Source organism: Chrysochloris asiatica, unplaced genomic scaffold (genome assembly GCF_000296735.1).
Source record: "Chrysochloris asiatica unplaced genomic scaffold, ChrAsi1.0 scaffold00424, whole genome shotgun sequence".
NCBI classification, from domain to species: Eukaryota; Metazoa; Chordata; class Mammalia; order Afrosoricida; family Chrysochloridae; genus Chrysochloris; species Chrysochloris asiatica.
In genome coordinates, this window is record NW_006408942.1 from 1,155,126 (window position 1) to 1,169,390 (window position 14,265).

Sequence of the window (14,265 nt, forward strand, 5' to 3'; positions counted from 1 at the left end):
GGCGGAAAAGGCATGGAGCTTCTAGAGCAGCTGAAGGCCCTCCCTGGCTCTCAGTGTTGGATACAGCTGAACAGATGATATAGTCTCGTGTTTTAGTACTACGGTAGGAGTTGTTTGTTTTTAATGTAAAATATAGTACTGATCTCACCTTAAGTACTTTCTGATCTATTTTTATCACTCCCCAAATAAATTGTGGACTCCTGGCATGGTGCCTTAGGATCAACGCTGGACTGCAAACCACAAGGTCAGCAGTTTGAAGCTACTAGCCGCTCCTTGGAAACCCTATACAGGGTCGCTCTGAGTCAAACCAACTCCATGGAGCTGAACACCAACAAATAAATGAGGTTTCTTCCTTGAATTTTTTTCCCTTTGCCCCAAAATTAGAAGTTGTCAGGTTAGGGCTAAAACTGCCTTACAGAGGGTAATAAAAAACAAGACCATTCTATTGCCAAGACGTTACAGTGAAGATCTCACCCACTCCTCCAAAGGGAAATGCAAACAAAGTCCTGAAGCCACGTGTAGTTATCCAGCTGGTGCCCTGTATCTGTTTGGAATTGGCTGGCTGTACCCCGTCTACAGATACGTACTAGCAATGATGTGTAATAAATGCTTGCCCTTTAAATGTAATAGTTCTGTTTTATTTGTAGTATTCTTTACTGATTACAAAGATGTAGAAAATACATTATCTCCGTTCTTTCTCCACAATCACGGAGGCAGGGCACTTGTCATTTTGGTCCCACTCTGCGGCGCTGTGCACGACAGAACAGACGGTACCTGCGTTTGTGCCTGGTGTTGTAGGCACTCGAGGGGCATGATGTCCTTCTCCAGGGACTGGTCCCTCCTGATGACATGTCCAAAAGTAGAGGAGACAGAGGAGCATTCTGGCTGTAATTCCAAGAGCGATGTGATCACTCTTGTGGCAGCCTATGGGATCTTCACCATAATCCAAGGCATCAGTTGCTCTTTAGTTTTGCATATTCTTGGTCCAGCTTTCACATACATATGTTGGTGCAATGTGCCATCAGTCGGTTACAACTCACAGGGACCCTGTATAGACTTTCCAAGGCTGGAACCACAAGGTCAGCGGTTCAGACTCACCAGCCACAACTCAGAAACCCTTTACAGGCTCACTATGAGTCGGACTGACCCAACAGCACTTAACAAATCTTTCTGGGAACAGAAAGCCTCACCTTTCTCCTATGAAGGACTGAAAAATACCATGGCTTGGGGTCAGGAGCACCTTAGTCTTCAAAATGACCTCGACTCTTATTACCCTATTCAGCTAACCCGATGAATTGGGCTTTAATGGGCACTTTTCACGTCCATTCCTAAAGTGATAATTCTCAGAATAATCCCATATGATGAGAAAGTTCAGTACCCTGCCAGGGTCACACAGGTGGTCCTGTTAGAGCTGACACAAACCCAGAGTCCACTTTCGTCACCACTGGTCCAAGAGATGAACGCTCCTCTTCTGAACAGCACTCCGGCTGCACTTCTTCCTAATCAGATCAGGTTGTTCATCTGCTAGTCTGTGATACATTCAATATTCTTCACCAACAGCTTACTTCAAAGGCATCGATTCTTCTAAGGACTTCCTTATTCATTGTCCCAACGTTCACATGTGTATGAAGCTATTAAAAAGACCACGGTTTTGGTCGGGTGCATGTTCATCCTTAAACTGACATCTCTGCTCCTGAGCACGTTAAGGAGGCCCTGTGTAGCAGATTTGCCTGATGCAATACGTCGTCTGATTTCCTGACTGTTGCTTCTATGAGCACTGGTTGTGGTTCCAAGCAAATGAAGTTCTTGACAATTTCAATCTTGTCTCCGTTTATCAGGATGTTATTTATTGGTCCAGTGGTGAGAATTTTTGTTTTCTTTACATTTATGTGCAACCCACCCCGAAGGCTGTGGTCTTTGATCTTCATCAGTAAGTATTTTAAGTCCTTTTCGCTTCCAGCAAGCAAGGTTGTATCATCTGCATAACACAGGTTGTTAATGAGTCTTTCTCTAATCCTGATGCCATGTTCTTTATGTAATCAGTTTCTTAGATTATTTGCCAGCCTACAGATTAAGTAAGTATGGTAAAAATGTACAACCTTGGCACACACCTTTCCCGATTTTAAACCATTCAGTGTCCCTTTGTTCTGTTTGAACAACGCCTCTAGGTCTGCGTGCAGCTTCCTGCAGGAGTAAGTCTTTTAGCAAGATCAGCACGGAACTGGTTGTTGCGAGTTGGAAATTAAAGATAGCCCAACTGCTGGACCATTCCACCATGTTTTATCACCCGTGGTCCTTGACCTCAATCTCCTCCCTTCCCCCCAAGTCCAAGGGTCTATAGCACACTGCAACGTCTCAGAAAATTCACAATGCCCAAGGAAATGGCTTCCGAAATTGGGGAGGCTAGTAAGTCTCAAATCTGCAGTTCAGTGATGAGTCTGAAGGAGTCTTCTCACCCACGTAGTCTCAGGAGCTGAGGATTCTACATTGGCAGGTCAGATGACAGGCTGTTGATACAGGAGGCTAAGGAGCTGGTGAATCAGGTCAGGGGATGGACCTAAAGGCCTAGGACCTGAAGGTCAGATGTCATGAGCCAGATGCAAGACCCAAGGCAAGAGAACCAATGTGTCTGAAGCCACCCTAGAACTCAGAGTCAGCCCCTGTCCCTGAGGACACTAGTGACTTGAGTCACAGCCTCCAGTCAGGGGCTGGTAGCCTGAATCCTTAGTCATTGTAATCCTTACTCTTTAGCCTCATCCTGGCCCTAGCTCTTTAACAACTCACTTCAAAATGGGACCATAATCCCAGGCATGCCGTTGTTAAGTGCTGTCGAGTCGATTCTGACCCATAGCAACCCTGTGTAGGGTTTCCAAGGAGCAGCTGGTAAGCTTGAACCATCGACCTTGCAGTTCAAATGGCTTTGCAGTCGGATGCATTAGCCCACAGCGCCACACCAGGACTCCTTAGTCTATGTGCTTTTTCCTCTGTTAGATTCATAAACATAAGTGTATAACTCTTAATATATTTCATGTAAACACACACACACAGGCTGGCAGATACAGTATTGATTTCAGGACGACCAGGAAATAACTGTCAATGTGGAAACTTCAAAGAGTTTGTGGAAAAACTCCCGTTAGCTTTCCCTGGGTGACTACAGTGCCAGAGGAGAAACTGTGCCTTCTCAGACCCTTGGTGGCTGCTGACAGCTGTGGGCCGTATGTCTCCTAGGGGACAGCGGACCCTGAGCTTGGACATCCGTCGGCCAGCTCGAGGGAGCCACTGCTGTCAGACAGCCACGTCTGTAGGTCTGTGTGGCCATTTGCAAGCCTGTCCAATTTGTGGACTGAGCCACCTCAAGTTCCCCTCCTTTTTCTACAGAGATCAAAGCTGGTTGCTATAGTTCTCTGTGAATTAGGACTCCAGGGTCAAGGAAAAGCTGTGAATTCAAGTGAGGTTTTAACTAGATCAAAGGCTGTCTCTGAATGTGGAGTCCAAGGGCAGGAATGCAGGTAGAGCTAGACTCTGAGAGGGACTGGTCACTCGGTGCCTGGTGTGGTAGGCCTGTTGGACTGCTGGACAGTTGTCCCTCTGACAGCCATCTGTGGTGGAAACGGGCCACACTCGCACCCCCAGTTTAGACGTCCCACAAGTGTCACTCAGCCATCGTCCCTGGCCCTGTGGCCATGGGTCTAACCTGTGACCGTGCATCGTGGGGAAGGCGGCTGTGGATGCCTGCAGACCATGCTCCATCGTGTCCTGTGCCTGCTCGGCTCCCAGCTCCCACACGGCAGCAGCAGTACGCGGACATTGTCCCCACTCACTGATAACCTGGTTCTCAAACTCCTGGGACTGATTGCCGCCAAACTCCAGGCAGTGACACTGAGCTACCAGCAAGAGTCCCTTCCCCACAGTACTGTGCTCGCAGTGAAAACCAGGACAACCAGGCCAGTCCGAGCATCTGGGTGAAAACAAACCACCTTATTAAGGCGAGAAGCCAGCGGTTCAACAAGGACGGGTCTCAGGCAGTACAAGGAGCCTGCGGAGGCCCGTTGGGGTCTAGAGAGGCCTCATGATGTCCAGTGAAGTCCTCCTCTTGCCCTGCAGCCCCACACGTGCAGTCCCCAGTTGCAATGTTACCAAGTCCCACAGCACAACCCCTCAAAACATCCAGTAACAATTCTGGGATCGTTGGATGACCTAGTACCAGAGGACAAGAAGATCAAGGCAGATGTCTAAGTGTGTCTGTTTAATTCCCTCCCCTCAGACTCTTAACAAGGTAGGGGAAGGGACGACTGACATTTTAAGGGCCACCACACTTTGCAGACACAACAAGGATAAGGTAAGGCCTCAGGGAGGCCGCTTGGGGCAGGGCGAATTCGAACCCAGCGCAGTTCTCTCCTTACTGCCGGTCAGACACACCTGCTCCGCAGTGGAGGGCGTGCCCCCACCTGCAGAAGCTCTGCACACGGGGCGGCAGCTTGGCCTCATTAAACACGCCTGGAAGCTGCCAATGCCCAGCAGTAGGTCTACCAGCCCCAGGCTTTCCAGTTCACCATTGCGGCGGCTGGCTGTCACCCACATCCTACCGGCCAGAGGTGCATACCATGGTTTAATGACAAATGGGAGCTACTCTGAGACTCACATCAAACACCATTACTACTCTGCTATGTTACAGATGTTTCAGTATCTCCAGAAGTGTTTATGTCTTCTATGCATAGAAAAGTATACATACTATATACTAAGCCAAATGTGACTCACTGAAGTGAAATATGAACACATACAGAACTCTTCTGACTTACCTACAAATTCAACTTAGATTTAGGACTAGAACTGGCTCTATTGTAGTTACCAGAGGCGGGGGTGTGGGGAGACACCGGGGATTTGCTTAGGGGCCCCGAGGCTGTGTCCCTGGGATTAGAACCATTTGCAAAACAATCGTGAGAACACTTGCACAAACTGAAAACTGGAATCCACGTCACTGAATCGTGCACACAGAAATGATTGAGGACATGTATGTTTGAAGCACATTTGATCACAATGCAGTTTCTACAAATTTACAGCTAAACCCTATTTCTGAATGGCTCTGAACTACAAGTTGCATCAGAATCTGAACCACTCGTGATTCTGTGAGCGTTGTGCTGACACATGGGCCTTGAGAGTGGTCTCAGCCCATCCAGATGGCTTCCTCATCCTGAGATTAACCACGGCTCCCCCTAACCGGCCAGCACCAGGACCCAGATGTACCCGAGGGCACCCCACCCCACAGAGGCCCCCCTGGTCCTGAGTTGACATGGAGGGTTGGACAGTGGAATGGGCTGTTGTCATGGCCCTGTCCTCATCTTACAGGGCAGCTGTCTGTCCAGTACAGCAGTGGCCACATGGCAACTGCTCATGTGCTGCAACTGGACATCAGAACAGAGCAAGCCCGAGGGAATGAGAGTCAGCCACGGCCTCTGCTTAGCTCGATGACCGTGGTGGAGTGTCCTCCACACTCAGAGTGTCTGTGGGCTCGAGGGCCTCCTCCTTCCCCTTCACGACCACCATCCTGTGGAGCCTGGGTTTCCTCTCAAAACAGAGCCACATCTCTGGAAGGACGGTGCTGACAGAGCCCCCGTGGTGGGGACAGTGGACAGGCCATCCTTCGGCTGTCTCCAGGGCCTACTCCATCTGCTCTAGGGCCCTAGAAAACTTCTCCAGAGCGCTCTTGAGAGCCTGCAGCAGGAAGGCCCCTAGCTCGTGGCCCGTCTCCTGGACATCGGGGTCGAAGGTCCCGAAGAGGGGTGTGGAGGCCTGGATGTCATCGCGGCCAGCCTGCAGCAACACTGCCCGCAGCTGCCCTGCCACCTCCTCGTACTTGTCCTGGTTGAACTTGGACACAGCCGGCCCGTCCTGCGGGTAAGCAGCTCCCTCAGGGTAGCAATCCCTGGGCACTGGGAACTCGATGCCGCGCAGTCCAGGGAGCTCACAGAGGCCGCTGAAGAGGCGCCGCAGGCCTCGGGCTGACAGTGGGTTCCCCAGGAGCCGGAGTTCACGCAGCCGGAGGCAGGGGCTCAGGCCCAGGATCATCCTGTTCACATGCTGGTCGCTGAGGCCACACTCCTCCAGGGTGAGGATCTGTAGGGAGGGGGCGGCTCGACTCAGCAGCCGGAAGAAGGTGGATGGGAACAGGCTGAGCAGCTCGTGGCCACTGAGGTCCAGCACCTCCAGGTGGGTGGCGTGAGGGCTGTCGGCCAAGAAGGCCATGTCCGTGTGGTTCAGGGCGCAGTTGGCCAGGTCCAGGGTCCGCAGTGGGGTCTGAAGGGGGCTGCAGGCAAGGAGGAAGCAGCACAGATGAGGGAAGGGTCCCAGGGAGGTGTGATGGGGGCAGAGTGGGGCAATCACAGTGCCTAGCCCAGGAATCAGCAAACTGCTGGCAAGGCTGCATTTTGTATGCGTGCTAAGAATGGGCACTACGGTTTTCAAAAGGTGACAAAAACCCACTCCCTAGAGCCCAGCCACACTCATCTGTGTCTTAGCATCTGTGACAGATTTGGGGTCCACAATGCTGCCTACTTGCTGGCCCCTGCCTGCCACACAAGGGCATTCTGGACAGACCAGAGGTTTTGGCGAGTAAGGGACTCCCACAGGTGCTTAGGAAGGACACGGGAGGCCAGGGCACTGGGCTTTGTGAGTTCCGGGACTTCTGGAGTGTGAACTGACCCAGTAAGGTGAGGACGGGCCACCTCTCCCAGTGTCTCTGTCCCAACCTGCCTCCTGTCTGTGGGTGTGGGGTCATGCTGGGGCTCAGGGTGAACCACCTGCTAGGCAGTTTCCTGGGTGAATGAAGTGAATGCCCTGGTGAGGCAGGAGTGCCTGGTCCCGTTCTGAGCTGGGCCTTGGGGTCCGGTCCTGGGACATCCCATCTTGTGTCTGGAATCACCAGGGGACCAGGTTGAGCCAAAGGCCCTGCCAGGCACCTTGTTAAGTGGTGGTCTCTGCCCAGCCCCCTGGCCCTCTTTAGGTGCAGTGTGTGTGTCCCAGGAAGAGGCAAGGCTTGGGACCACCAGCAGCTTGTCTTCAGGAATAGCCAGGGTCCAGTCCTTCCTCCCTTCACTGTGGCTGTCCTGACCCACACACCCCAGACCCACACACCCCAGGTCCCACTGCAGGGTCCGCAGCCCTCGCCCTCACTCTTCCCCAGATGTGTGGGTCCTCCGCCTGCTGCTCCAGCCTCCCAGTCCCCCAGGGACACACTCCATGTTCACTGCATTGACTTGGGGTGTGAGGGAGGGGCCAGGTGCTACCCCACGGTCCTCCAGTCAGTCCTGGTCTGCTGTTTCTGGGGTTCCTTTGTGTAAAAGAAGTGGAGAACTCCCTAAGTATAGAAAGTACTCCCTGGTTCGAGACATGAAACTGTGAATTTTTACTAATTCCTGATGCCAAGCCCAATGTGGTGCCTGGTCCCTGTGAGCGGGGCCTGCTGGCTGGTCCACTGGCAGATGCTGTGAGGATGGGCTGTCACGTTCAAGATCACCTCCCTCCGTCTCTCACTGTCCTCACAAGCCCCTAGTTCTGGACACTCTCAGCTCTCAGGCAACCTGCACAGGAGCCTTGTGGTGAGGAGAACCCAGGCCTCCCACCAACAACCAGGACAAGAGCCAGGAAGACAAGCGCCCTCCCAATCCTTGGGTGACGTGGGAGTTCTCAGCCACAATTATCCGGCTCTGATTTGAAGCCCTGGGAGATGATGTTCCAGAAAGCTACCAAGTGTCCGGGTGACGTGCTCCTCTCACGATTGGATAATGTGGCTGTGTCTTATTTCCTTCTTTGCTAATTGGTAACTTTCTCCTTGACTTAATGAGAGCAGATGCCCCCAGCGCTTTCTCTGCCTCCCACCTCTCATCCGGGTTCTGCTAGAGGCTTTGTCCGCCCCCAGGGTCAGGGGAGCAGTGGGAGCAGGCAGCCTGGCGCAGTAAACCGGCCCCCTCTCCCACTCCCTGGGCACCGTCAGCGGGTCTGCACTGACCCCCGCCCCGCCCTCACCCGCCCTCTCCACCCCCTCACCCGTTACCCACCCCCTTACCCGAGCAGCTGCTGGACCCTGCCGGTCAGCGTGGAGAAGGCCACGCTGAGCTCGGTCAGCTGGGGCATTTGGCTGAGAGCCTGGGCAATGGTGGCCAGGTGGTGGTCTTCATCGGCAGGGAGCCCGCGATGGGCCGGCGGGGCGTCAAAAGCCTTGGCGGGCAGCGTGAGCGCCGTCAGCTGGGGGAAGCGCACCTGCGCCAGCAGCTGCTCCACGTGGCCGGCGTGCAGCCGCACGTTGTGCACCACGTCCAGCCTGCGCAGCGCCCCGGGGCCGGCCAGCTGCAACACTTGGAGCAGCTGGGCGGGGCGCAGACTGTCGGCCCGGAACGAGACGCAGCGCAAGTGCAGTGGCGCCGGGCCCGCCGGCCTCAGGGCACCCACCACCGCTTCAAAATTGCCCTCGGTGACGAAGAGGTCGGCCAGCACTTGGACGGCTGGGCGCTCGGCTGCGCGGGGCTCCGCCTGCAGCTCTAAGCAGGCCCGGGCCAGTAGCTGGGTGCGGCCCCAGCGGCCCAGCGGCTGGGCGCAGCGGCACCGCGGTTCCTGCACGTCACGCAGGCCCGTCAGGTCTGCCAGCCGCAGGCGCGTGCGGCTCTGGGTGCGCAGAACGTGGGCGCCCAGGCCGCGCACGCAGGCCTCGAGGCAGGGGCGGCAGGGCCGGTCGCGCAGGTCCTCGGGGTGGTCGGCGCTGGGCCCCAGCAGTGCGCCGAGCCGGAACTCCTCCAGCGGCCAGCGCGTCAGCAAGGCCTGCAGCACGTCCGCGCGCTCTAGGCCGAAGCTAGCTTTAAAGAGCAGCGGGTACAGGTCGTGGGCCACGCAGTCCAGGCTCTGCTCGGCGGCGGCGGGGATGTGGGCCGCCAGGGCCTCCGCGGAGAGGCAGCGCAGCGACCTCATGGCACCAGGAGCCCCCGGCAGCACGGCTTTGCCCTGGGACCCTCGGGAAGGTGCTGGCCTTGTGTGTCTATTATTAGCTGCAGCTGCTGTAAGCGCGGCCAAGCCCTGCTGTCATCTGACGGCTATTTTGGGTCCGGGCACTGTTTGCCTGGTGTGTGTGTGTGTGTGTATCTCTCTGGGGTCCGGCAGACACCGGCTTGGAACTGCTAGCGGGGATCCAGAGCAGGTCACACAGCAGGGTTTAGATATAGATCCTTGGGGGCCTCTTGGGGGGAAGGGGGAAAACCCCTTTGGGACCCTCTATAACCTCCTTTAGGCAACCTGTCAGGAACCACCTAAACTGGGTCCTCCCAATGTTAACCTTTCAGAGTGGACCTAGGGGTCAGTCTCAGTCTTTCCGCTCCACCTGGGAGTAAGGAGGTGGGGCCAGGACTGGGGAGGGCCCCTGTGAGGAGTGGCCAGTTGTCGCCTTCATTCCCAGGGGCCCCAGGCAGGCTGGTCACAGGTGAGTTTTGCTGTGTGGGGCTCAGAGAAGCCGGTTTCCTTGTCCCCAAATGGAGATCGCTTGACTACAGCGTTAGCGCCCAGCATCACGGGATGACATGATCCCCCTTCCCTTACCATCACCCCCCACCCCCACCCCCGTCACCATCACTGACGGGACATGACTCCGTAGCCTCATCATCATCTGAGGTGGATGCTGTCGTCCCACGGTCCTGTATGTGGTGTTGGTGGACAGTGTTGGCGCCTCATGTAAGCAGAGCCTCTTCCTGTGTGCTCTGGTGGAGGACTGTCAGGGAGGAGGGCCAGGTGTGGTGGGAACTACGTCAGCCATCACCCTGTGGAGCATCCGTGGCCAGGTCTGACACTGAAGAGGATGTGGACATGCAGAGTCACACCCCACTCCTTGGTTGTCACCTTGTGGGGGACTGGGCTCTCCAGAAGAGATACATGGTCAACCTAGGACCCTCAGTTCCGTTTCCAGGACCCAAGAAGAGGCATGTGAAGATGAGAGACAAGTCCCATTTATTTAAAGTTTCAAACCAGTCAGTACTGAAGAAAGGTAACATAAGTAACAAAAGTATCCTATTTGGCTTCTGAGAGGCACTTTCCAAAATCTATGTTGGTGCTCCTGCCGTCTAGCCCTTGAGCGAGGAGCCTGGGGAAGGTGTGGGGCCAGGCCAGGACCTTTGGTCTGTGAGGGACAGTCCTTTCAGGTGCACTGTGTGCATTCACGAGACCTCCTGCATGCTGCGAGGCTTCAGTCTAATCTCCCACCAGAAGTGCTAAGGGGAGCAGGCATGCTGGTCCAGGCTCATTGTGGGAACTGTGGCCCCGTGGCACCTCAGTGCTGACTCCAGCACCTCTTACACTAACTACACACAGTCTGTAGCAGAGACAAAGCTGCGTTTCCAGGCACTGGTGATGCCAAGCCACTGTACATACAGTCCCTGCCCACAGAAACCAAAACCCAGGCCCATGGTTGGGAGGTCACAGGGGACATGTCCCACCAGGACCAGGGTCTATGAGCTTCCCCCATGTCCCTCCAGAGAAGGGCACTTCTTCCATGTTCATCCTGAAGGGGACACTTCTCCACACCTCGCCAGAGAGCGGACACTTCCTCCACGTCCATTCTGAAGGGGACACTTCCTCCACGCTTCTCCAGAGTGGGGGCACCATCCAGGAAGGACGAGGGCTGGGGGAGTCAGAACACCCCGCTTGAGTCCTGATGTGACCCAGTGTCTGTCTGTGGTCGAGGCTCCGCCCCTGAACCGGGCCCTGGCTGGGTCATCACAGCTGTCAAAACAGATTATGTTACATGTGGCTCAGGACCTGCTTGTCCGCATCACTGTGGCAGGTGGTAGGTACCACGAGAGGGAGTGTCCAGGTGGCTGGGCGGCATGGACAGCCTAGAGCGCTCCCTGTGGGCTGAATACTCTCCCCCAACCCCAGTTCCCTGAAGTGAGCTTCGAGCTTGTGGCCAGGACCTAGCAGCAAAGGGACAGGAGACAGCAGGGCAATGTGGTAGAGTTAGAGCAGAGCAGGTGGACTGAATGGCAAGTTAGGGGGACAGCCTTGTTTGGTCACTCCCACGCTGCCCAGAGCTCAGCACATCCCTGTTAAAGCCACAGGGGGGACCCCATGAAAAGGGCAGAGCTGGAGAAACGGGGCACTGCCCCCACTCCTACACTGTATCCTTTACAGGGTTTACGTCGCTCAGCATGAGAGGGGTCAGCAAACACTTAGGTCTGGGCCCGTAGAAATGCGGGGTAACTCCCCAGCAGGGACCCCAAGGGCCCTCCCTGGTATTTGGAAAATGTCATGTGTCACTGTGGCTTAGCTATGGTGCCTAGCAGTGTGGACAACCATGCCTGCCCAAAGTGCAGTATTTAGGGTTTATACTCTTAGAAAAAGAAGGCTATCAGAAGAAAGGATAGAGCGCATTTGTCTAATCCCTCCTCCGAACATCCCAAAACAGTTAAGGGAATTTCTAGGCATGGCTGGGTATTGCAGAATATGGTACCATGTTTAGAGAACTAGCTAAATCCTTGTACAATAAAGTAAAAGGAAAAAAGAGGAGGAGCTGGAATAGGATAAGGAAGCTGAAATGGCATTGGCTACTCTGAAAAACACACTGACAAGCACAACTGTTGTTCTAAGTTCCAAACTTAGAAACCCCTTCTTTCTTCATGGGGATTGAAAGAAGTAAGGGGAGTCCTGGAGTGGTGCTGTGGGCTAATGCGCTGGACTACAGCATTGGTTTGAACTGCAAGGTCAGCAGTTCAAGCTCATCAGCTACTCCTTGGAAACCCTATACAAGGTGGCTGAGTCGGAACTGACTTCGCAGCACTTAACGACATAATGTTCTGGAAATTCTTGAGCAGCTCCCACCAGGCTTTTACCCCAGACATTCGGCTGTAGTGGAATCCGCTGCCCGAGTTAGCATTTGAAGAGGGTAAGAGGATGGCTGAGAAGGTAGCTCAAACCTGCGTTATTGGCCGAGAAAACCACCATCGAGGAGCCGTCATTAAAGCCAGTCCAGCATGGAGGAGACTATCCAGGGCAGGATTGACAGACAGATGTCACCAGCATGAAGAACTGCAGCGGTAACGGGAGCATCTCTACTAAGACACCTTCTCGGGATGGGCTGCAGCTTTTCTAACTAGAACCGAGTGAGCCTCAGAGGCAGCGAAAGCCTTGCTGAGAGAACTTGTGCCTACGTTTGGGTTCCCTCACAGGCTTCAGATTGACAGTGGGCCAGCTTTTACCTCCAAATGGTCACAGGAACGGTCACAGGCCCCGGGAATATCCTGTTAACTACATACTGCATGGCCTCCTCAGTCTCCAGGGTAACGCTAAAGAAGGCATTACCCAAATTCCAAGGGGAAGACTATCCACAATCCAAGTCCTAACTAAGTGCCTTTGAGATGATGGGAGATCTTTTTCCATACACCTCTGAAGAGATCTCACTGAGGCCGCCTTAGTGTTAAATCAGGTCATTAGCCTCATCAGACCCAGCAGGCTCTGTTACACTACGGAATCAGTCTTCCCTGAACCCACCGAAGACGTGGGAGCATCTCCATTACAACCAAGAGAGTGGGTATTAACAAAAGATTGGAAAGCGTGGGGACACCAACAGACACCTCCACCCCAAGTGCTGGGAAAGTAGATAACATCACTTCTTGGATTCATTATTTCCAGAATCAAGAAATGGAATGTCCCGGAGGCAGGCCTTACAGAGGAGACATAGCAGCGTGAGCTTACAGGAGACCCAAAGCTCTTTTGTAAAAAGGGGACAAAGTAAAGAGAAAAGATATGTGGGGAGTGATCCTGGGTGTCTGTTGGGGGATTTTCCTTCATGTTTTTCATTTTTGCCACTCAGATACCCGAGGGATAGTTCCTGGAAGTCACCTTTTCTGTCCCTGTAGAGTTCCAAGGGAACAGATCTGAAAGCAATTGTTGTATAGCATCAGACCACAATGAAGGACATTTTAATCATAAGCTTGTCTCTGTTCTCAGTAAAAGCCAATATTTCTTTATTGAATATTCAAAAATAATAGCCCAGGGACAAAATTTAACAAATTGATGGGTGTGCCATCTGGAAATTCTCCAAAGTCAGGGTTCTTCCTAAACATGTGTCTCTGACTTCCTCCATTCCAAGTACTAACTTGTCCAGCATTAGCCTCCCTTTGGGAACCCTAAGGGATAACCAGCTACAGTCCTCCGGTAGCTTGTCAGTGCAAGTTCAGTCAAAGGGTTTGAGTTGTGTAATAGCTTCCATCTTGCTCCAAATATGACCTGTAACTGCACTGCCAAAGGACTGTGTCCCGGAAGCAGGCCCGGAACTAGCTGAGAAGCATGCAGGAACCTCGAGAGGCATGATTCCAAATAGGAGAAGCTCTAGGACACCCACTGGCACCCTGGACTATAGCTGTAACTGGCTGGTTACCAGTGTCTGAGGGGAAAAGACTGTCTGAAATGAGTAAGAAAAATCCAAGTTTAGACCCAGAGAGCAGCACCAGTTGGCCTACTGAGGATCAATTCCTGTGTTTAGGCCCAGGGGCATGGTGGCCATGTGGAGAAAATGCCACCCGAGTGTGAGCTGTAAGATGTTTACATGTGACCAACTTATATGGGTGCTGCCCAGCAGAATCGTTGAGAGCTGTAGATTATGATTCTTGGATTTATAGGCACTTACCCTATGCCACCACTCATCTGTCAGTCTGTCCTACTGTGGTGGCTTATGAGTTGCTGTGATTCTGAAAGCTATGCCACCGGTATTATAAATACCAGCAGGGTCATCCAAGATGGACAGATTTCAGCTGAACCTGGAAGCAAAGATGGACCAGGAAGGAGAAACAAAATACTTCCATAGTCACTGAAAACCATATGCATAGCAGAGGAACACTGTCAGCACCAGATTATTGAATATTGAAACATGATGAAGACCACCACAATATTGTCAGATAAAGCGCTAGAAGATGAGTCTTCAGATGACACTGGGGAAGAGATGCCTCCTCAAATGGAGTAAAGCCCTCGAGACTTTCATTTGCTGATGGGGTACAATATAAAAAGAAGAGAAACAGTTGTAAACATCCATAAATAATCAGAACATGGAATGTATGAAGTATGAATCTAGGAAATTGAAAACTGTCAAAAATGAAATGGAACATTTCATTATAAACATCAATATCCTAGGCATTAGTGAGCTGAAATGGACTGGTATTGGCCATTTTGAATCTGACAACCACATGGTTTACTATGCCGGGAATAGCAAACTGAAGAGGAATGGTGTCACATTCATCA

General features: G+C 53.1%; 1 protein-coding gene across 1 annotated transcript; it reads right to left on the reverse strand.

Moving 5' to 3' along the window:
* Positions 1-5,658: 5,658 nt before the first annotated feature.
* On the reverse strand, positions 5,659-8,958 carry LRRC14B (leucine rich repeat containing 14B). Its single transcript, XM_006876897.1, has 2 exons — positions 8,063-8,958; positions 5,659-6,304 (listed from the first exon to the last, which is right to left on the reverse strand). Exons 1-2 carry the CDS (start codon positions 8,956-8,958, stop codon positions 5,659-5,661), a joined length of 1,542 nt encoding a protein of 513 aa, XP_006876959.1.
* Positions 8,959-14,265: the final 5,307 nt, after the last annotated feature.